The sequence below is a fragment of the Toxotes jaculatrix genome, chromosome 14 (assembly GCF_017976425.1).
Source record: "Toxotes jaculatrix isolate fToxJac2 chromosome 14, fToxJac2.pri, whole genome shotgun sequence".
NCBI classification, from domain to species: Eukaryota; Metazoa; Chordata; class Actinopteri; family Toxotidae; genus Toxotes; species Toxotes jaculatrix.
In genome coordinates this window covers 1210482-1232768 of record NC_054407.1, presented here as the reverse complement: position 1 = coordinate 1232768, position 22287 = coordinate 1210482, and the positions used below count along the sequence as shown (strand labels likewise).

Below are 22287 nucleotides of genomic sequence, written 5' to 3'. Positions count from 1 at the left end.
AAAGACTCCTCAGTAAATGGGAGTGCCCCCTGAAGCAGCACAGATTGAAAAGCTCCAGAATCCCGCCAGATTTTAATAGGGCACTTAAGCTCAGGAACTGAACTCAACGACACAAACCCTTTTAGTAAGAATGCTGAGGAACCAGGAAGCTTTTTCTCAGAAGAAACATCAACTGGTGACACTGTTTGCTTTTTAATAGTTTTTACAAAGGCAACATGTTTGGGAGATTGCCCTTTCTTCCTCAGAGCAACACAATCAGCAATCACATGCCCAGGATTTTTACAATAGAAACATAGCCTCTCTGATGTGGAAACAAAAGAGGACTTTTTGGACCCTGAGCTCGGCACAGGAGTTTGTTTTGAAGGCTGCAACTTGGGAAGCAAGCTCCTCCCCCTACTCTGGGGGGTCTGGCCCACAAAACTGGTTTTGTGAGTGAGGACAAACTCATCAGCAAACACAGCAGCTTGATCCAATGTTGTCACCTTCTGTTCATTTAAATACGCACAGACAGTTTCTGGCACACAGTTCTTAAACTCTTCAAGCAAAATCAGCTGTCTGAGTTGTTCTTTGGTGTCAACTTTCTGAGATGTACACCACCTATCAAAGAGATAGTGCTTATAGAGATAGTGTTACTGCTTCTCTCTAGCAAACTCAACATAGGTTTGCTTATCAGATTTAACATGGCTTCTGAAGCGCTGACGATAAGCCTCTGGAACCAGTTCATATGCTTTAAGTATAGCTTCTTTAGCCAAGTCATAATCAGAACTCTGTTCTAAAGTCAGGGCAGAATATGCCTCCTGAGCTTTTCCCACAAGAACACTCTGTAAAAGCAGTGTCCATGACTGCTTAGGCCACTTTGATGTAAGGGCCACTCACTCAAAATGAGGAAAATAATGCTCAACATCATTTTCACAAAAAGGAGGAACTAGTCGTATATGACTGGCTACGTCAAACTCAGGTTTACATGACAAAGAAGCATATTTTAATTCCATCTCTTTCAGAAGCCGTTCATGTTCCAACAACATTTTCTTTTCCTTCAGCCTAAGTTGATCCTGTCTTTCCTCCAGTTCCCTTTCCTTTAAAGCCAGTTCCCTGTGTCTCAAATGGATAGCAGCCTCTGACAACACTGGTGATTTAGGCATCACAAATTCGACCTCTGGGCGAGGGGGTGGCTTTAAAACCCCTCTGGCAACAAGCACCTGCTTAATAGTGTCCTTGATGTTAATTTTTAACTTCTTAACCTCACTAGAAAGCTCAATCGCATAGGTAGAAGCAATCTGAAGAAGTTGTTCTTTACTAAACTCTTCAAGCAGCTCTTCACTAGGCTGCTGAAGAAAAGTGTCAAGTGTTGCCATTGTTTCCAACAAATTTGCTTAACAACTTCAAATTTAAAAAAAAAATTGGTGAAAAGATAAGTGAATAAGCAAAACTAATAAATGGGGCACAAAACAACCACTGCTGCTCAATTAACTTAACACACACACTCTGGGTCCAAGGTAAAAACCCAACAGACACAAAAGGTGGCTAGACACAAAAGAAAATGGCTGTGATGCCATACACTAACAAAGGCAAGCTATTGCCCATCAGGCTAAGAAAGCCACACCCAAAAGACTACCATGCCCCTCAAGCAAGGACACAACCTGCTGGCAGTCAAAGCTAAATCAAAAACACCAAGAAAACTCAGGGTAATTCTCACCACAGAAGTTCACACTAGAACACACTAGCCACTAAACTCTAGGATTAGGATCACGGACCCAACACAGTACCGAAAAAAAAAACACAACACTTACCTAACCCTACACAAATGCTCACTCTCCCCTCCTCCCAGAAGAAAAAAAAAAAGAATATATATATATGTATGGTAAGTATGATTGTTAACTGCTTCTCTCGCACCTCAAAAAAAAAGAAAAAAAATGTATATAAATTCAAAGAGAGCAACAAGCCCTGGAAACCTGCCTAACAAAACTTAACCTGACTATCTTCTGAGGTTACCAGGCCCGAGGCAACTTTAAACGCTGAACTCGAGATGCCATAGTGAACCAAAGACAGAGCTCACCACAGCCTTGAAGCGTGCCCCCACCTGGGATAGCCTCGAAAACAAAAAAGGAAAAATAACAAAAGAGTGAACTGTTGGAAGGACTAATGTCCAGCTGGGACACTCACCCTCTGTAACCAGGGAGCTCAGAAGTTGATGCCCAAAGCGATACTTGAAATTATCAAAATAAAGCATGTCAAACAATCATACTCACCAAACAAAAGGAAAGCCAAAAACAAGGAGGGACCCACAAAGCTGTAACACTCCACCAAGTAACAAAACAAACACTTATGATCTTAAATCAGAAAAATTGGACGAGCCCCCATTATGTTACAAACCCTTGGCTCAAAGGGAAGCAACACAACAAGTACACCAAAGTACATAAAGTTTACTACATTTATTAAATCAAAAATAGGGGTTAACAAAAGAAAATATGTGGAGTGAGCAGCAGGCCCGGCTGCTAGGCCATCTGCAGCAGGAGGTATGGGAGAGAGAGAGAGAGTGGGGAGGTGTGGCAGGTTTTTATAGGCCGCCCACCCCTGCAGATAATCACAGGTGCCTCATGGGAGTCTACCTGAAAGAGAGAAAAAAAAAGACAAAAAGAGACACACCAGCTACAAGTACACAGCCTGTAACACTGAGGTCATGAGGTCAAGCTTCCTTTAGACAATGTTTTTTTTTCTGTAACTTCCATTTTCTGTTTATCTGGATTTTTTAAACCATATAACTCATTTATCTAACAGGTCTGAACTCTCTGTGATGTGTTATTTAAATGCAGCAGTGTGTCCCAGAGTTCTAATGAACCTCTGAATTTCTGTATTGTTTCCTGTGTGTATTGAATTGAATGGTTTAAAGGCTGTTTCCTAACACTGATAATAAATCCAATAATTATTCTGACAACATGCTGGGAAGTTCTTTGAATCCTATTATAATTCAGCACCACTATCAATGACAGTTAGTTAATGCAGTTCAATCAATACCTGTCTCACTCAATACAAGGAAACAATCATGTTTGCAACCAGGGGAGAGGACACACTGGACCTAATGTCTACAAACAACAAGGACTCTTCCAGAGCTGCTGTCCTCCCCCATGTTGGTAACTCTGACCATCCAGCTGTTATACTCACACCAGCTTACAAACCCAGAGTGAAACAGGTCAAGCCAGAGGTCAGACAGGTTAGAGTGAGACCACTGCTTTGAGACCAGTCAGTGGGACATTTTCAAAGAGACAGCAACATATGACAATGCTTCTGACCTCCAGGAATATACTGTGTCTGTCACTGACTACATTAATAAATTTATAAAGGATGTGACAGTGGTCAAAACCATCAAGAGGCGAGCCAACCACAAACACAAAAGTTTGTTCTCTGCTGAGAGCCTGGAGCTCTGCATATAAATCTGGGGATGCTGCAGCAAATAGTCTGACAAGGAAGAACCTGTCACAGGGATCAGAGAGGGGACGAAGCCACGTCGACCGTGGAAGGGTTTTCAGAACATCACTGACAACAAGGCCCCTCCCTGAACGATATGCCAAAACAACTGCTCTCTACCAGATGAACTGAAAACCTCTTATGCACGGTTTGAGGTCAAAAGCACCATCCAGGCACAGACGCTCCCACTACCATCCAGAGACCAGGCACTCCAGCTGTCCACTGCTGAAGTGAGAAAGGCCTTTGGACTGGACAACATCCCTGGACAGATTTTAAAGAATTGTGCAGAGCACTTGAAAACACATCCCTCAGGCAGGCAGTCGTACCCACCTGCCTCAAAAGCACCACTATTATTCCAGTCCCAAAGAAGTCAGATCCTGCCTGAATGACTTTCACCCAGTGGCCCTCACACCAACTGTGACCAAATGTCTTGAGCAGCTGGTTTTGAAACATATTAAGAACAATCTCCCAGTAAACCTGGACCCCCTTCAATTTGCTTATAAAACAGACACCATCTCCACCACACTCCACCTCACACTGTCACACCTGGAGAGGAAGAACACCTACACCAGAGTCCTTTTCATCCACTTCAGCTTTTAATACAATCACTCCACAGCAGCTGGTGGAAAAGCTGAGGCTGCTGGGTGTGAACACTGAAACCTGCAACTGGTACTCAGCTTCCTGACAAAGCAGCAGCAGACAGTCAAGGTGGGCAGTCACACATTAAGATCCATCTCAGGGGTGTGTCCTGAGCCAGCTGCTGTTTCTCCTGCTCACACATGACTGTACAACCAGATGCGGCACAAACCACACTGTTAAGTTTGCAGACGACACAACAGTGGTTGGTCTCATTACTGACAATGATACAGACTGGAGGTGGAGCAGCTTGAAGTGTGGTGCAGATCCCACAGCCTCACCATCAATGTGGACAAAACAAAGGAAATGCTGATTGAATTTAGAAAATCTGGAAAAGATCAGCACATACATCTAACCATAAATGGTGCTGCTGTGGAGAGGGTCAGCAGGGTTAAGTTCCTGGGCGTGCAACTAGCTGATGACTTGTCCTTCTCCATCAACACCACAGCAGTCATCAAAAAAGGGTTAGGGTTAGACAAAAACGTCTCCACCCCCTCCGGAGACTCAGAAAGTCAGGACTCCCCACACCTCACCTCATCACATTTTACAGAGGCACCATCCAAAACATCCTGAGGCTCAGCTTCACGTCCTGGTTTGGCAGCTGCAGGGTCCACGAGCAACAACAGTAAGACATTTAAGACTGCATTCAGAATTGTTGGTGCCCCTCTCCTGTTCCTGAAGGAGATCTACCAGCAGCGCTGCATTCACGGAGCAATCTCCATCATCAGTGACTCTCAACCACCCCTCTCACGGTCTGTTCTACCCCCTTCTTGTCCAACAAGAGTTACAGGAGCATCAGCTGCAGATCCAGCAGGATGCTGAACAGCTTCTTTGCACAAGTGGTGAGACTGATGAACGGACTGTGGCCCCTCCCCATCCATCCACACACCCACGCACCCACACTGCAGTGAGACAGAGAATGTCACAGTCACTTTAGTCACTTTAGAGTTTCTTAGTTTCTAGTTTAATAATTTTCTTTCTCTACCCACTGTTTATTTTAATGTCCGAAGCTGGTGAGAAACAACATTTCATATCAGCCTGTGTATTTTTGTAAATATCACGTGAAATAAAGAAAATCTTGAATCTTGAATCTAAATTTAAAAAACTCAAAGTAGAAAATATGTACAGTATTTCTGTACAATGATAAAACTTTGAAAACACACATTAACACTGTGCCGTGGGACTTCGGTGCAATGTGGGCTGACCCAGCGACCTGGGCCTGGACCCAGATAAGCAGCAGATGATGACATGACATGACCTTTACACTGTGCATTCAAAGACCTGCCATTTGTGTGATCTCTTTATCTATATCAAGACTGATCTTTTAGTGGACATGAGGACATATCACAGCATGCACAGTGAACAAGAGGGAAAGGTTAATTACTGTTGGTTTCTGACAAAATAACAGTCAATTCCATTGATTCACAAGATATAATTCAATTTCTGAAAGCATTTTAAATACTAAAAAAAAAAAAAGTTACTCAGTATTCAGTATATTAGGTGTCTGGAGGTTCCTCAACATGTCGCCTAGCTTCAGCATGAACAGTATAGCTCAGTATAAATGATCATCACCTGGACCTGTATTGTAATGATTATCTTTGACCTGTCACAGAGGGAAAGGCACAGGTGAACAGCTTTAATGATTTAATGATTGCTATACCAAATGATCCAATAAGTCATTCTATGTTACTGATCATATAGGTTTATGTTCTTATGGACACAGCTGTGTTGGAGAATTGGTAAGCTGTCCTTTGCCTCCTCAGTGTGAATGAAGTTTGTGTGATGTGTATCAGGTGTGTGTGTGTGTGTGTGTGTGTGTGTGTGTCCTACGGTGACTGGTTCAAATGCTGTCTGTTGCATATAGAGTAATGGATTTCATACTGATGCTTAGTAATGTACATTCTTTATCATTTGCTTTTATCTCAAATCCACAAACAGCTTGATGTTCAATGTATCATTCATGCCACGTTCATGCCTGTAGGTGGGGTGACGATGTGATAGCTGTCAGGTGCGCAGGTGAATTGAGGGGAATGGCAAGTAGGTCACCACACTCTGGCCTGAACACACATACACACACAGGACACACACACGTACAGGTGGAGAAGACAGACAGGGACAAATGACACACACCAGTAGAGATCGACCGATTATCGGCGCCGATATTTGGCATTTTGATGCATATCGACATCGGCCTTCTTTTTAATCCAGCGACCGATGAGAGATCATAATAAAAACATAATAAAATCAACTACTAAAATCAGCTTCCCAAATGCTGTAATAAATGAAGCATGATGAGTTGAGCATACGTCAGCATGTGGCCCCACTTTTAACTCTCTCTCTTTTTTCAAACCCTCATTTCAGATGGACAGACTGAAGTCTTCAGTGAAGTCTCTGCAATTTATTAGAGCAAGAGGAGCCGTCTGACTGGAGCGCACGCTGAACAACTCTGCTTTTAACACCACAATCTGCAAATTTTATTTAACTTTGTTTTATTTACTTTATAAAATTTCATGAAGCTATTTATTTATTTATTTATTTATTTATTTATTTATTTAGATTTTCAGTTAACTTTATAAGAGATGCTGCTGACCCTGGGACCTCCCTACACTTTTGGTTAGAATTTTAAAACAAAGATGTCTGTTGTCTAAGATAAAAAGAAAAACCTTTAACGTGTTGCAAATCTGAAGCTGTTTAATAAACATATGCTTAAGGCATTTAAACAAAGTTAAGTGTTTGAGTTTATATTATTCAAATTTTTGACGCCAATATTTTCACTTTTACTGCACATGAATATTGGCTCTAAATATCGGTTATCGGCCTCCTTGACTACTAATAATCGGTATCGGCCCTGAAAAAACCATATCAGTCTGTCTCTATTCAGTTTCTCATGTTTCTTTGGATTCACCTCTTTTGCTGTTTTGGTTTCAGTAAGACGTCTTAGTTTCCTTAAGTTTATGTTTTTGAATTTTCCCTACGTGGACACTCTGAGTTTTGTTTCCTGGCTGAACAGACTCTGTAAGACAGTGACTTTTCTTATTAAAATATGCTCATTAATCAGATTGCCTGGGTCTGCACAAAGAAGTTTCAATGAAGCCATGGTTACAGAGTCACTTCCTGAATGGCTCTGAAGCTTTGTGAACAGCCCAGAGCTCCAACCAGCCTCCCAGTCTGCCAGCCTCAGACCAGTTCCTGCTCTCCAGTCAACCACTGAGCCTTACATTTAAAAGAATGTAATCACTGCTGTAACACATTTATGTTTCCAATATTCAATCCAAGACCAGGAAATAAAGTTAAAGTATTTCTTGCCGGAGTTTGAAATCCTGATTCTAGTCTACCTGTTCTGCTTGGTTTTGTTGGTGTCGCCTAATATCAGGATGATAGTTCCTACAGACCTTCAAGGTATGAAAGAGACCGATATAACAGATGAGATTTCCACACTCGTCCTGGATCTTCTGAGCATCATGCATGTGCCTGCAGCCCATCACCCAGGGACTACACACAACGTGGCCGCTCTCTGGAACGCTGTGAGGACTTCCATTCTCCTTCCCATAACAAGAAGGTGACAAGTAGTTGACAGTGGGGGCCAATTGCCAGCTACTGATTTTACTCAGGCCCATAAAAACAGTAATGCTCTGCCCACGGACTTAACCAGAGACAGTTTATCTGGGGTTTATGTGTCAGAAAGACATGTATCAGTTGTGACTGAGGACACTGTTGTGCATGCTTTTGTAGACACTGGAGCTGCTATATCAGTCATTAGTGAAGATTTCAGAATGCCACACTATCACACTACACAAATAAGTCAACATATGTGCAGTTAGAATAAAAATAAAAATAGAATTCATGCCTTTGATGTGTCATCATTCTAGAATGTGATGTCACAGGCTGCGACGGTTGGTGAAGGCAAAGCCACAGAAAACTCCACAGGCAAAATGATCAGAGAAACAGTTGGACTGGACAGAGCAATGACTCAGACATTTCTTCAGGATTATTGTTGAGTCAGAGAGGGACATCTGCTCTGCAGGTACAGTACTTAAGGCAAAGTGTTGAAGTGCATGTTTAGTATTTTCTATATCATCATGTTTATTTATGCTGATCATGTTTGTGGTATATTCTAATGGTTGCTCAGCTTAGGTCTCCTCTGTCTGACATGACACATGATAGTTTGTCTTGAAGGATCAGTTCAAATTTTCTCTAGTGTATCCTAAAACAATAATCACGTGGTTTTATTTATGTTTAAAGTGTTTTAAGTTGTTGTAAAAGAACCTACTGTTACTATTGGACACAAAGATAATCTACATGATGGGAAACAAAATCCACAGTCTGTACAGTTTTACAGTGTAAAATTGACTTTGAACATTCAGCAGAAGCTACTGTGAGGCTTCAGCAATCTGAGTTAGTAACAACAAGCAGGTTTCTTCGAAGTTTTCTTACTATAAGATTTCTTTCTTTAGATGGGAAATCTTAATATTTTCTGCATTTGTGAGTTTGCTGTTTAATATGCAGGTTTCTCTGTGATCCCATGCTATTGTTAAAAGATGTATTAGATTTTAGATAGCAGATGATAGTAGATTTCAGTTAATGTGCGTAATATGATTTTCAGTCTGGATCTAGAGTACATCACAGCACTGAGACAGCACTGGTGAAAGTTACAAATGACTTGCTAATTGCATCGGACAAAGGAGCTGTTTCTGTACTTGTATTGTTAAATCTCTGAAACATATCAGATAATCATATAGTTACTCTAGATGGCACCAAACTTGTGTCCCCACACACATAAAAAAAAAAAAGACTGCCTTTTTTCACCTATGTAACATTGCAAAAATCAAGCACATAGAAAAAACAGTAAACATTTGTCCATGATTTTGTTATTTCTAGCTTGGATTATTGAATTTTCTTATGATCAGACTGCCCCAACAAGTCTAAAGACTGTGCACTTGATCCAAAATGCTGCAGTGCCAGTACAGGAACTAGGGAAGGAGGTCATGTTTCTCCTTAATTACAGTGCATCTGGAAAGTACTCACAGCACTTCACTTGTTCCACATTTCGTCATGTTACAGCCTTATTCCAAAATGGATTAAATTCATTTTTTCCCTCAAAATTCTACACACAACACTCCATAATGACAATGTGAAAACTGTTTTTTGAAATGTTTGCAAATTTATTAAAAATCAAAAATCAAGAAATCACAACTGGGAGACTAGTCAGGATAGAGGGAAAAATGACTGCAGCAATGTACAGAGACATCCTGGATGAAAACCTGCTCCAGAGCGCTCTTGACCTCAGACTCTTTCAGCAGGACAATGAGCCTAAGCATACAACCAAGATAACAAAGGTGTGGCTTCAGGACAGCTCTGTGAATGTCCTTGAGTGGCCCAGCCAGAGCTCTGACTTGAATCCGATTGAGCATCTCTGGAGAGATCTGAAAATGGCTGTGCACCGACGCAGCCCATCCAACCTGATGGAGCTTGAGAGGTTCTGCAAATAAGGAATGAGCAAAACTGCCCAAAGATAGGTGTGCCAAGCCTGTGGCATCATATTCAAGAAGAGTTGAGGCTGTGCATCAACAGTATTGATGCACCTTTTTTTAATATTACATAGGTGAAAAAGGCAGTCCTTGAATTTTATTTGATGTGGGAGTTAAAGATCAAAAATAACTCTGAGGTTCCTTATAGTAACATTGGAGGCCAGAGCAATATCATCAAGAGCAACAATATCATTAGATATACTGTTTCTGAGGTACTTGGGGCAAATAACAAGTCTTATTTGAGTTTAATAGCAGGAAATTACTGGTCATCCAGGTCTTTATGACCATAAGGCACCTTTGAAGTTCACCTGATTGATTTCCTCTGCACAGCAACATCAAAGGTTTTCTAGTGTTGGTGTTGTGTGTGAAAAATACAGTTATTTCAACATGTGATTAGTCTAAATACATGAGTTATTTATCCAAAAAAAGTTGATGTTGATCCAGAGAGTCAAATCCAAGCAACTCAGTTCAGTGGTAATTTTGAAATCAACACTGAACAGAGTTGCTCTAATGTATCTGTGACGTGTTTGCATAAGAAGCCAGGAGAATATGTGTGGGGAGACCAGACCATTTGCTTTGACTGTGATGAGCATCCTTACATTTTCTCTGCAGTAATTTTTATTTATTTATTTATTTTTTTGCGGGTTGTCAACAGGGACAGATACTCCATTGGTTGGTTTGCCAGCTTATGATGTAACAGAGTATTGTGTAACTACATGAATAAGCTAATATCATTATGTAACTTTAAATATGAAATTAGAATAAGCCTTACATTGGTCTGTTAGGCTATGATGTGAAATGAATTTAAAGGAAGAACAAGGTAGCAGCTAGTTTAACCTAAAGTCTCATGGAGCTCTGCCGACGAGCTAACATTGTGACAAGGTAAGCCCTCCTGTTGAAGGTTTTTAGCTGTATTGCTTTTTACTGTTTCTGATGGGTGCATCAGTTTTCCTTTTGCAGAGTAGTACCAATTAATATGCACAGTTTGCTTGATGTAAGCATGCATTTTGGTCTGTTGCTATGCTGGACGAACATGGTAGGGAGTTGAAAACTGATGATCTTGAGGGAGAGGCAGCAGGAGGCACCCAGCACCAAAATGGTCTGTCCACAAGAGGTGGAGAATAACTAGGCTCCTTAACAGCAAGCCATCAGGCTCCTGAATACAGACACTCCCCCCCACCCCGCCCCCCATACTGTCCACCTCCCCCACTAGGATCCCCTCCACACACACACACACACACACATGATACAATCACTTTAACCACCGGTCACTATACTATATGGACACTGTTATGCTTTGCATTACTCTTTGTTTGCCACCTTACTGTGTTCTCTTTTTAAATTATATCTGTACATATGTGGCTGCCATTTCTTTTACTATATCTTTTACTTACTTTACTTACTTTTGTAAGATCAATTTTTTTATACATAGCAATATATGAAGGGAGAGCATATCATTGCATAGTGTGAACAGCTGCTTTGTGCTGTGCAGATGACAATAAACCTTTTTGAATCCTTTGATGGAGGTGGATCCCAGAGTCCTGCAAGGATTCTGGGTGCTTCCTCCTCGCCCCCCTCTTAAACAGGCCTTCCCAGGCCACCTCCTCCTGCTCCATCAGGGATGACATGGTCCTGTCTATCCTGACAGAGATCAGGCAGACCTACCCACACCATATCCTGGTGGACTGGATCAAGAACCTTGCACCAGTGCTTCTGAGCAAAATTGTTGATGTTGCATCAGAACATATATGTGGGATGTCCTGCCACCACTGCTAAGGAGAAGCCACCATCCCGGCCAGAGATAAACTCTGGGGTTTGTCATCATTAAGATACACATTATTCATTGTGTCCAAGATTATACATGAGATTCAACATGTTGCTGTTACCAGCATTTTAACTAGGCTTTGTTGATCATGTTTACAGGGTCAACACTTATGGTGATCTCAGGTTTGACACCTATAAAGTTACAAACAAAAACTAACAACAATAATGTGCTGAGGGTCAGAGGCTGAGATGAAAGGTTGTTCACTTTAATTCACTGTCACCTGTTCCACAGACAGATCCAGATCCACTGGATCAGCTGGGATCTTCTCTCCTATAATAATGATAAAAAACATCATTTATATTGTTTATTTTATAGTAAGTCTGTAAAATCACTAAGTTAAATCTGATTTAGTTAAAAACACATTAATCATGATTTTAGCAAACAGAAATTACAACAAAGTGAAACATGTTCTAAACTTGTAAACAACACAGAAACACACACACACACACACACACACACACACACACACACACACACACACACACACACACACACACACAGGTAGATTGTGTGACTTCCTGTAAGTGGAGAGGGGAGGAGCAGGTGAAACTGAAAGTGTTCACTCAGTTAGTTCAGGCGCCATTTGAACTAAACAGAGCAGGAGGAGGAAAACTGAAGGCTGAGGCAGGGTGAGTGTTAATACAACATTATTATTATTTTACTGTCAAAGTGTCAGTTTTCTCCCTGTGAACTGTTTCAAACAAAGCAGGACTGTGGTTATGAGGTGGTTTTCGGTTCATCACGTTTATTCTTGAAAGGAATCTTGATCCTGTTTGTTCCTTTTTCTTTGTCCTCTGACATTTTAAACAGGCTTGTTTAGCCCAGGGGATGTTAGACTGGAGTTTATAAACAATGGAGACAGAATACAAATATATAGCTATTTATTTTTATCTGTTTGTGTGTGAGGATAAGATGAAGTGTTAGTTAATGTCTTATATTTGGTCTGTAAGAATGTAAGGCTTGATCTGTGAGAAATCTTTTAGTTCTTTGCATCCTGTTGTGTAGCACACACATCTTCAACACAACAGAGTTGTGTCTCTGTAGATACATGTGTGAAGGCATCACTGACATCATGTGAACTATAAATGAGTTTGGGGAATCTGGATGTAGAGGATGAGGCCTTAGTTTAGCTCCTATGTCAGGCAGACAACAAGAGGAAACCAGCAGAGGATCAGAGAAGTGTGATCCCATCATTCTCCTCCAGAGGGAGTTATAGTCTCTGCTCTGCTGTGAAACTGTGATGGGATTGTTGGTGTCAGATAGTGGTCCAGGGAGCTATAGTGGCATGCAAAAGTTTGGGCACCCCTCGTCAAAATTTCTCTTAATGTGAACAGTTAAGCAAGTGGAAGATGAAATGATCTCCAAAAGGCATAAAGTTAAACATGAAACACTCTTTTGCAATATTTTAAACAATATCAGTGTATTATTTTTGTTTTCTACAATTTTAGAGTGAAAAAGGGAAAGTAGCACCCTGCAAAAGAATGGGAACCCCAGGAGACTTGAGCTCTCAGATAACTTTGACCAAGGTATCCAACATTAATTAGCTTGTTAGGGTCATGGCTGGTTCACAGTCATCGTTAGGAAAACCCAAGTGATGCATATTTCAAAGCTTTATAAATAACCAGACTCCTCTAACCTTGTCCCAAAAATCAACAACCATGGCTTCCTCTAAGACATTGCCTAGCACTCTGAAAATGAAAATAATTGACGCCCACAAAGAAGGAGAAGGCTGTAAGACGATGGCAAAGTGTTTTCAGGTACCGATTTCTTCAATTCAAAATGTAATTAAGAAATAGCAGTTAACAGGAACAGTGGAGGTCAAGATAAGGTCTGGAAGACCAAGAAAAATATCACAGAGAGCTGCTCATAGGATTGCTAGAAAAGCAAGTCCAAACCCCCGTTTGACTGCAAAAGACCTCAAGGAAGATTCTGGCTCAATGAGATGAAACTCATGAGTCAAGAGTAAAAAAAATCACATCACATCAGCTGTAACAGCTTCACACACAGTTTGTCATTATTAAGATACACATTATTCATTGTGTCCAACATTATACATAAGATTCAACATTTTGTAGTTATGTCACCAATATCAATATGTGCTATTTGGGATATTTTGCACCATTTGGGATTTCTATTTGCGAAAAAAGAAACAATAAGAGACTAATAGCAAAGACTAGAATAGAATTTTTTAATATATGTAAAATAAAAAAATAAATCTAAGTGTGGAAACACTAAGAAAATGCTAAAAGAGAGAAAAAGAACTAAAGTAAGAACCAGAAATCCCCAAAATCATGACCTGTACCAGAGGAAGGTTTGTGCAATGAAACACAGTGAACAGAAAATATACATTTTAACTAGGCTTTGTTGGTAATGTTTACAGGGTTAACAGTAATGGTGATCTCAGATTTCACACACACACACACACACACACACACACATGCACAGACCATGTGACTTCCTGAGAGGGGAGGAGCAGGTGAAACTGAAAGTGTTCAGTCAGTTAGTTCAGACGCCATTTGAGCTAAACAGAGCAGGAGGAGGAAAACTGAAGGCTGAGGCAGGGTGAGTGTTAATACAACATTATTATTATTTTACTGTCAAAGTCTCTGAGTCAGTTTTCTCCCTGTGGACTGTAGAGGAAAGAAGAGTCAGGATGAACTTCTGTCCACACAAAGAGACAGAAATGGAAGAAAGAATACTGAGTGTGGTTCTTGTCCTGTTCTCTCAGTCTTGCATGTGACTCTTGATCAGACTTGTGTGTCCTGATTCTTTGTGTGTCTGAGCTCACAGTCTGTTTTACTGGTTTCCTTCTCAGACTGACTGAAGTCCAGAAGATGAGTGTTTGTGTGGAGGAAGAAGAGGACAGAGCAGAGTGTCCAGGATCCAGCTGTCTGTCTATGAAGAGTGACTGGTCCAAAGAGTATAATCCTCCAATCTTCAGTAATGAACCTGGACCCTCAGACACAAAGTAAGAGAACTGCTACAAACCTGTGAACCTCCAAACTTTGGGCTATAAAGTGTTTAGTGTATTGAGGTCCTGAAGTTGTCGTCACTGCCTGTAACTGTTGTGCGACGCTGCTGTTCAGCCAGGAACATGAGGAAGAGGACCCAAATGTAGAAACTCCAGGACGGACAGATGAGTGAATTAAAAGTCCTTTTATTTAACTCAAACACTCTGAAAAAAGTCCAGGGGCAGGAAACAAACTAAAAACCATCCAAAATGGAGAAAAAACTTGCACAGGCAGGGAAACAGGTAACACAACTAACAAAAGACTCCAAGACACAAACGGAGACTCCAGAAGATGAACCACAGGCGCAAACATGAGCTGAGACACAAAAACAGGTCATTTACAACAGGTGACAATAATCAGGGCAGGCAGCCAATCAACAACGGAGAGAAAGCAATGACAGGAAGTAAATTAGGAACAAATATACAAGGACCAGGGTTTCAAAATCAGGAAAAGTCAAAACCAAAAGTCAAGAGACCAGAACCAAAGTGAAATGATTTCAAAAACAAAACAGGAAAGTCCTACCAACACTTAAGAAACTAGACAAAAGTCCTCAAGAGTCCAAGGGGCCAAAAAAAGAGTTTAACCAAAAGTCCAAAAGTGTTCAAAAACATCTGTCAAGGCATCAAAACCAGTCCCCTTAGGGGCTGATCATCACAGTAACAGCTGCTGTAGAGTCGGCAGAAAGTCAGTTCTTCCTGGTTCTTTTTGCACATCATATAGCACCAAATGTGGATCAATCCGCTGATCAAAATAGTCCCTAAGAAATGTGACATTTCCTCCTGTTTGTCTGATAAAAAACTACAGACAACAGGTGTCTTAGGATAATACTGAAAAAAATATTCATCTTCAGTATGAACATTTAATGATTGACTGACACAACAGTGTTGTTTATAGATGCTGGTGTGTTGCCTCCATCCTTCAGTATAGTGTTCAGTGCTACATGGTGACGTTGCTGCAGGACGTCAGCTGAGAGTTCCCAGAATGACTTTGTCCTCAGACAATTTATCAGTGGTTGATGTGATATGAATAAAAATGTGTTTGTGTTTTCAGAGGTCAGGACCACAGACTGAGAGCAGAGTGTCCAGGATCCAGCTGTCTGTCTGTGAAGAGTGACAGGTCCAAACCGTTAGATCCTCCAGGCTTCAGTAATGAACCTGGACCCTCAGACACAAAGTAAGAGAACTGCTACAAACCTGTGAACCTCCAAACGTTGGACTATAACTGTGTTTAGTGTGTTGAGGTCCTGCAGTTGTCGTCTCTGCCTGTAACAGCTGCCGTAGTGTCGACAGAAAATCAGTTCTTCCTGGTTCTTCTGGCTCATCAGTGTATTAATACTCACTGCTGAGGCTGCTTGTTTCTTTTGAAATGATCTGACTAAAGAACATTTTTACTTTCACTGATTTTCCACATTTTTCTTATTACCAATAATATGTGCAGAGTCAAACCCACACAGAATGTGTGTCACAGCCTGATAGATCTGATTCCTCTGAGCCAGGAAATATTAAAACACATCAATGAATTTATCAGTGATTGATGTAATATGAATAAAATGTGTTTGTGTTTTCAGAGGTCAGGACCACAGACTGAGAGCAGAGTCTCCAGGATACAGCTGTCTGTCTGTGAAGAGTGACAGGTCCAAAGAGTTTAATCCTCCAGACTTCAATCATGAACCTGGACCCTCAGACACAAAGTAAGAGACTGTTTCTAGTGTAAACTGTCCTGAGGATGATTCAGTTCTCAGACATATTTGAAGGAAACAGGAAGACACCAGGGACCAGATCCATAAAACTCTGTGTCCACACAAAGACAGAAATATGCACACACACTTTTCAGCAGATTTATAAAGCAGAGCTTTCTCATGTTACTGTTTTATCAGTCTCAGTCATTGTGAGAGTTGGTGTATGGACACAAGCCTAATTTCCACTTCCAGAGTCTGTAGACCTGTCAATGAAAAGAAGGACAAAGAAGAAACACAGTGTCTCCATGTTGGAGGCTCCACTTTAATGATTTACATGTCTGAGCCTTTAACAGCTTCCACACATTGTGAACCAAATCTGGATATTTGTTCACAACAATCAACAGAACATTTAGTCTCAGCACAGGTCGTGCTGCTAAAATCATTTGTTGTCAGGTTTCTGGGATTTAATGACTGTTGGAAAGGAGCAGAATGTCCTCACACTGGATTGTAGCTCCCAAAAAAGTTTGATCAGACTGAAAAAGGAAAAACTTTGACCCTACAGGGTCTTCATGAGTTAAATGGTCAACATGACAACGAGCTGATAGGACTCAATACATCATCAAGATAAAATACATTATCAGAGCCTGAAAGAATCCCAACAATCTCACAGTAATCCACCCAAAACATCCAAGAGTATCTCAGTAAGTTCAAATATTTGTTGGAAAATGTATAAGATATAAAATCTGAGAGAAAGATCCAGAACAAGAGCTGGACTGCAGACAGTCAGTCAGAGCAGCACTGTACAAAGTAAGACTGTACATCTGTCTGCTCATGTCATCATCTCTGAAAACAGGAGCTGTGCTTTGATACAGAGTCATTTGTTCTATCATACAGCTTTGGTATTTAAGATGATTAGAAATAGCACAAAATGAAAAAGCTTTTCTTTGCTTGTCTTTAGTTTTTATGCAGCTGATGAAAGAAATGAGCAGATTCTCAGATTCTCTTTCTTTAGTCTGACATTATTTCTTCTGTGTCAGCAGATTTTCAGCAGATTGTGGTCTGCAGGAGGTTTTAGATGAACATAAGATCAGTCTGAGGAGGAGATGTGAACGTGTGACTGAAGGAACTGATGGAACAGGAAGTGAAACCTTCCTCAACAGGATCTACACTGAGCTCTACATCACAGAGGGACAGAGTGAAGAGGTTAATACCCAACATGAGGTGAGGCAGCTGGAGACAGCTTCCAAGATGGAGACCCTCCATGACACTCCAATCAAGTGTAACGACATCTTTAAAGCCTTACCTGACCAACAGAGATACATCAGAGTGGTTCTGACCAACGGCGTCGCTGGTGTTGGAAAAACCTTCTCAGTGCAGAAGTTCACTCTGGACTGGGCAGAGGGCTCTGAAAACCAAGATGTCAGTCTGCTGGTTCTGCTTTCGTTCAGGGAGCTGAACCTGATCAAAGATGAGCAGTACAGTCTTCTCATGCTGCTCCACGTTTTCCATCCAACATTAAAGAAGGTCACAGCAGAGAAGCTTGCTGTCTGTAAAGTGTTGTTCATCTTTGATGGCCTGGATGAAAGCAGACTTTCACTGGATTTCAGCAACAGGGAGGTCGTGTCTGATGTCTCACAGAAGTCATCTGTCAACGTGCTGCTGACAAACCTCATCCAGGGGAATCTGCTTCCCTCGGCTCTGTTCTGGATAACTTCCCGACCTGCGGCAGCCAATCAGATCCCTCCTGCATGTGTTGACAGGGTAACAGAAGTACGAGGCTTCACTGACGCCCAGAAGGAGGAGTACTTCAGGAGGAGATCCAGTGATGAAGAGCTGTCCAGAAGAATCCTCTCACACATCAAGACATCCAGGAGCCTCCACATCATGTGTCAGATCCCAGTCTTCTGCTGGATCTCTGCTACAGTTCTGGAGCACATGCTGACCACAGAGCAGAGAGGAGAGCTGCCCAAGACCCTGACTGACCTGTACTCACACTTCCTGCTGGTTCAGACAAAGAGGAAGAAGCACAAGTATGATGAGGGACATGAGACGAGTCCACAGGAGCTGACGGAGGCTGACAGGGAAGTTCTTCTGAAGCTGGGGAGGCTGGCGTTTGAACATCTGGAGAAAGGAAACATCATGTTCTACCAAGAAGACCTGGAGAAGTGTGGTCTTGATGTCACAGAGGCCTTGGTTTACTCAGGAGTTTGTACAGAGATCTTTAAAAGAGAGAGTGTGATCTTCCAGAAAACAGTCTACTGCTTTGTTCATCTGAGCATTCAGGAGTTTCTGGCTGCAGTCTACATGTTCCACTGTTACACTGAGAGGAAGACAAGAGAGCTGAGGACTTTCCTGGGACAAGACTATGAACACTGGGACTCAAAGCCAGAGTCTTTTATCAGGAAGATTTTTAAACATTTTGAAAACAATCAAAGCAGTTACCCATCACTCGATGTCCTCCTCAGTGATGCCATGGAGAAATCCCTCCAAAGTAAAAATGGCCACCTGGACCTGTTTGTTCGCTTCCTTCATGGCCTGTCTCTGGAGTCCAACCAGAGACTCTTAGGAGGCCTTCTGGATCAGACAGAGAACAGACCAGAAATCATCCAGAGAGCCATCAACAACCTGAAGGAGATGAACATAGATGATATCTCTCCTGACAGAAGCATCAACATCTTCCACTGTCTGATGGAGATGAACGACCGCTCAGTACATCAGGAGATCCAAGAGTTCCTGAAGTCAGAGAACAGATCAGAGAAGAGACTCTCTGAGATCCACTGTTCAGCTCTGGCCTACGTTCTGCAGATGTCAGAGGAGGTTCTGGATGAGTTGGACCTGGAGAAGTACAACACATCAGTGGAGGGACGACAGAGACTGATCCCAGCTGTGGGGAACTGCAGAAAGGCTGTGTAAGTCCAGACATGATCTTTAACATTATCAGTCAGTGTAGATTAGTAGTTTAGTTTTTCAAATATACACAGTATAAAATTATTCATACGTAGATTTTTGAGTTAGTTGTGATTATTACTATCAAGTTTTTCTGTTTAATGATTATTATCTGTTAGATTCCACATTCATTTGTTAATCTATTCATGTTATTTTGAGTCTTTTTTATTCATGCAAACCTGATAAAACTAATTCAAGCAGGACGCCACTTATCTTAAGACTCATTGTGTCTCCAGGTGTTGTTGAGTATCAGTGTGTGTGTGAGGAAACAGTAGTATAAAGGCTTTAGTGTCTCCAGAGGGAGCTGTGTGAGTCTGATAAATGTACTCAGGTGATGTCACCTGAGTCAGTGTGTGTTGGGTCTGAAGACTACACGTCTGAAAAATCCAAAACTCTGGGAGTGTGGAGTTAGAAAGAAGTAATCTTACCAGACCTTGGTATGAAATGAAAGAAAAAAACATGCTGCTCAAATTAAAGGTGCTGCTTTACATTGTTGAATTCTCTACATTTAAGTGAGTTTGTAACTTTTGCTGAACAGCAGCCACTGTGGTAACTACAGACACTCGTGGATAAAAGTTAATGCTAAAACATAATGTAATAGTTCCACAAGTAGAGAAAAGTCATCACCTCCATAATGTCAACATCACCTTTTAACAGTTTGCTAACATCAACATTAGCACCATAAACTACTGGTCATACAGACCAAGAGTTACTGCTGATGAATTCAACTTTTCATTTTGAAGAGTGAAATGATGTTACATCTTCATTTTAAGTGTCTTGGTTTTTCTTTAAAGGAGCAGTGTGTAGGATTTAGTGACATCTAGTGGTGACATTGCAGACTGAAACTGTCTGAATTCCCCTGGTCTTACTCCTCCCTTTTCAAGTGTGTAGACATGAATGGCTCTTTCTGAACAAAGAAAAACACAATGATTCTTAGTTTCAGGTGATTAAACTCTACTTGAAATATAATTGTGAATATTATCTTCCATTTCTATCAATAGATCCCCCTAAATCCTCCACACTGCTCCTTTTCTTCTCATATTTTGTGTTAAATAAGTCAGAAGCAGGTGTTTTCTCTCCTGGTGTAGAGGAGAGTAGAATCAGGAAACACACACCTTCAGCCAAGAACAGAGGTCTGAATATATCAGAGCAGAATGGGAGAATTCAGTATTCTTCTCCACATTTGTCTGAGTCAGACTGCTGAACCTTCATTCAGCTACAGCTGAACTCATCAAGTCATTTCTTACAGTGTAGTTGTGTTAGGAGGAGACCACTTCACAGTCAGTGTGAACACAGGAAGGACGACTGCCACCAAAGACTCTTTAAATCAACGTGTGACATCTAACTGTTGGTTGAAGTCAAAAATGTGAATTTGTCATTTAATGTTGTTTAATGACACAAAGTTCAGGAAGAAGAAGGTCATGTAAAACCTTCAATGATGAAGAGGATTTGAGTCCAACATGTCTGATTTGATCTTTATCTTCTAATTCCAGACTTGACTGAGCTCAGCAGCATGTTATGAATCTGTGTTGACATGAATAGTTGTATGAATGTTGTGGTGACATTTGGATGATGTGTGTAGAAGGCTGACATTATGATGATCCACAATAAGAGAAGGACAAAGTCCCTCTACTCATGTTAGTGAAAGCTCATTGATTAGGACATATCTGATTGGATTAGAAATGATTTTTATCCACATGATTTATTCTTTATTCAGATTGAGTTCCTGCAGTTTGTCAGAGATCAGCTGTGCTTCTCTGGCCTCAGCTCTGAAGTCCAACCCCTCCCATCTGAGACACCTGGACCTGAGTGGCAACAACCTGCAGGATTCAGGAGTGAAGCTGCTGTGTGGTTTTCTGGAGAGTCCACACTGTAGACTGGAGACTCTGAGGTCAGTTCACTGTCTGTTACTGTTGTAGATCTTAGATCTTTAATCCACAACTGAACCTGGTTTATCTTCATCCAGAACCTGAATCCATTCATCTTGAATGAATGAATGAATGAATGAGATTTAAATAGTTGTTCCATTTTGTGACTTTTTCTTCTCTCAGACTAAGAATTCTTCCTTCAGTTTCACTTCATTTCAGTCAGTTGTCATGAATAATGTCTGTTGACTTCAATGAAACCTTCAGAACTCACACACTGGTATTTGTCACAGTCAGCAGACTAATGTTTTCTAAATGAAGTGTAGAAAATGTCCAGTGTGAGTTGTTCAAAGTCCATTTTTATCACAACAATATACAGAAGATCCTCAGAACTAATATTTGTACAAATCAATTGAAAAACACTTGAAGAACAAACTCTTTTTCCCTTTAAGTTCATTTCAATGAAGTGTCAGGACTAATGTCAGTTCCTCAGTGTGTGTGTGTGTGTGTGTGTGTGTGTAAATTGTGGTATTTTCTCACTGAGTTGAATTGACTGGTTAAATGTGTTAAGGAGCAAAGACTTAAAGAACCACACTGTTGGTTTGACATGTTTCAGTCCATTAACTGCAAATCTTCTTGTATTGTTAAGTGCCACTGGGTGATTGGAAAGACACCAACAAATACAATTTATTATAATAATAATTATTGTTATTATTAACATTAATATTATTATTATTGCCAACAGTATTCATACTACATTGTATATATGTGACTTTGCTGCTGAGCATTTTCCAAAGTTTTCCATTAAATCCATCTGTAATTTGGGATCAAATAGTTGTTGTTCAGTTGAATATGTGTTTAGTTGTGGATTTCCTGAGCTGATCTGCAGGATAGAGACCAGGACCAAGCAAGACATTTTTCCTGGATCAGGACTGAACATTTGAACTTTGATCCATTTCAGTGGTGAATCAAAGTCAGTTTTTAGTCCAACATGTCTGATTTGATCTTTATCTTCTAATTCCAGACTTGACTGAGCTTAGCAGCATGTTATGAATCTGTGTTGACATGAATAGTTGTATGAATGTTGTGGTGACATTTGGATGATGTGTGTAGAAGGCTGACATTATGATGATCCACAATAAGAGAAGGACAAAGTCCCTCTACTCATGTTAGTGAAAGCTCATTGATTAGGACATATCTGATTGGATTAGAAATGATTTTTATCCACATGATTTATTCTTTATTCAGATTGAGTTCCTGCAGTTTGTCAGAGATCAGCTGTGCTTCTCTGGCCTCAACTCTGAAGTCCAACCCCTCCCATCTGAGAGACCTG

At 40.9% G+C, this 22287-nt stretch overlaps 1 protein-coding gene and 1 long non-coding RNA gene across 2 annotated transcripts; both read left to right on the top strand.

Moving 5' to 3' along the window:
- Positions 1–14378: 14378 nt before the first annotated feature.
- On the top strand, positions 14379–16070 carry LOC121193332. Its single transcript, XR_005895277.1, has 3 exons — positions 14379–14422; positions 15516–15638; positions 16033–16070. It is a non-coding gene; the product is annotated as an uncharacterized LOC121193332 (long non-coding RNA).
- A 1630-nt stretch (positions 16071–17700) lies between these two features.
- Positions 17701–19044, top strand: LOC121193325 (protein NLRC3-like; the record flags this gene model as incomplete). Its single annotated transcript, XM_041055569.1, has 2 exons — positions 17701–18508; positions 18581–19044. Coding segments are annotated over 2 exons (1272 nt in total), but the record flags the coding sequence as incomplete, so codon positions are not given.
- Between the last annotated feature and the right edge of the window lie 3243 nt (positions 19045–22287).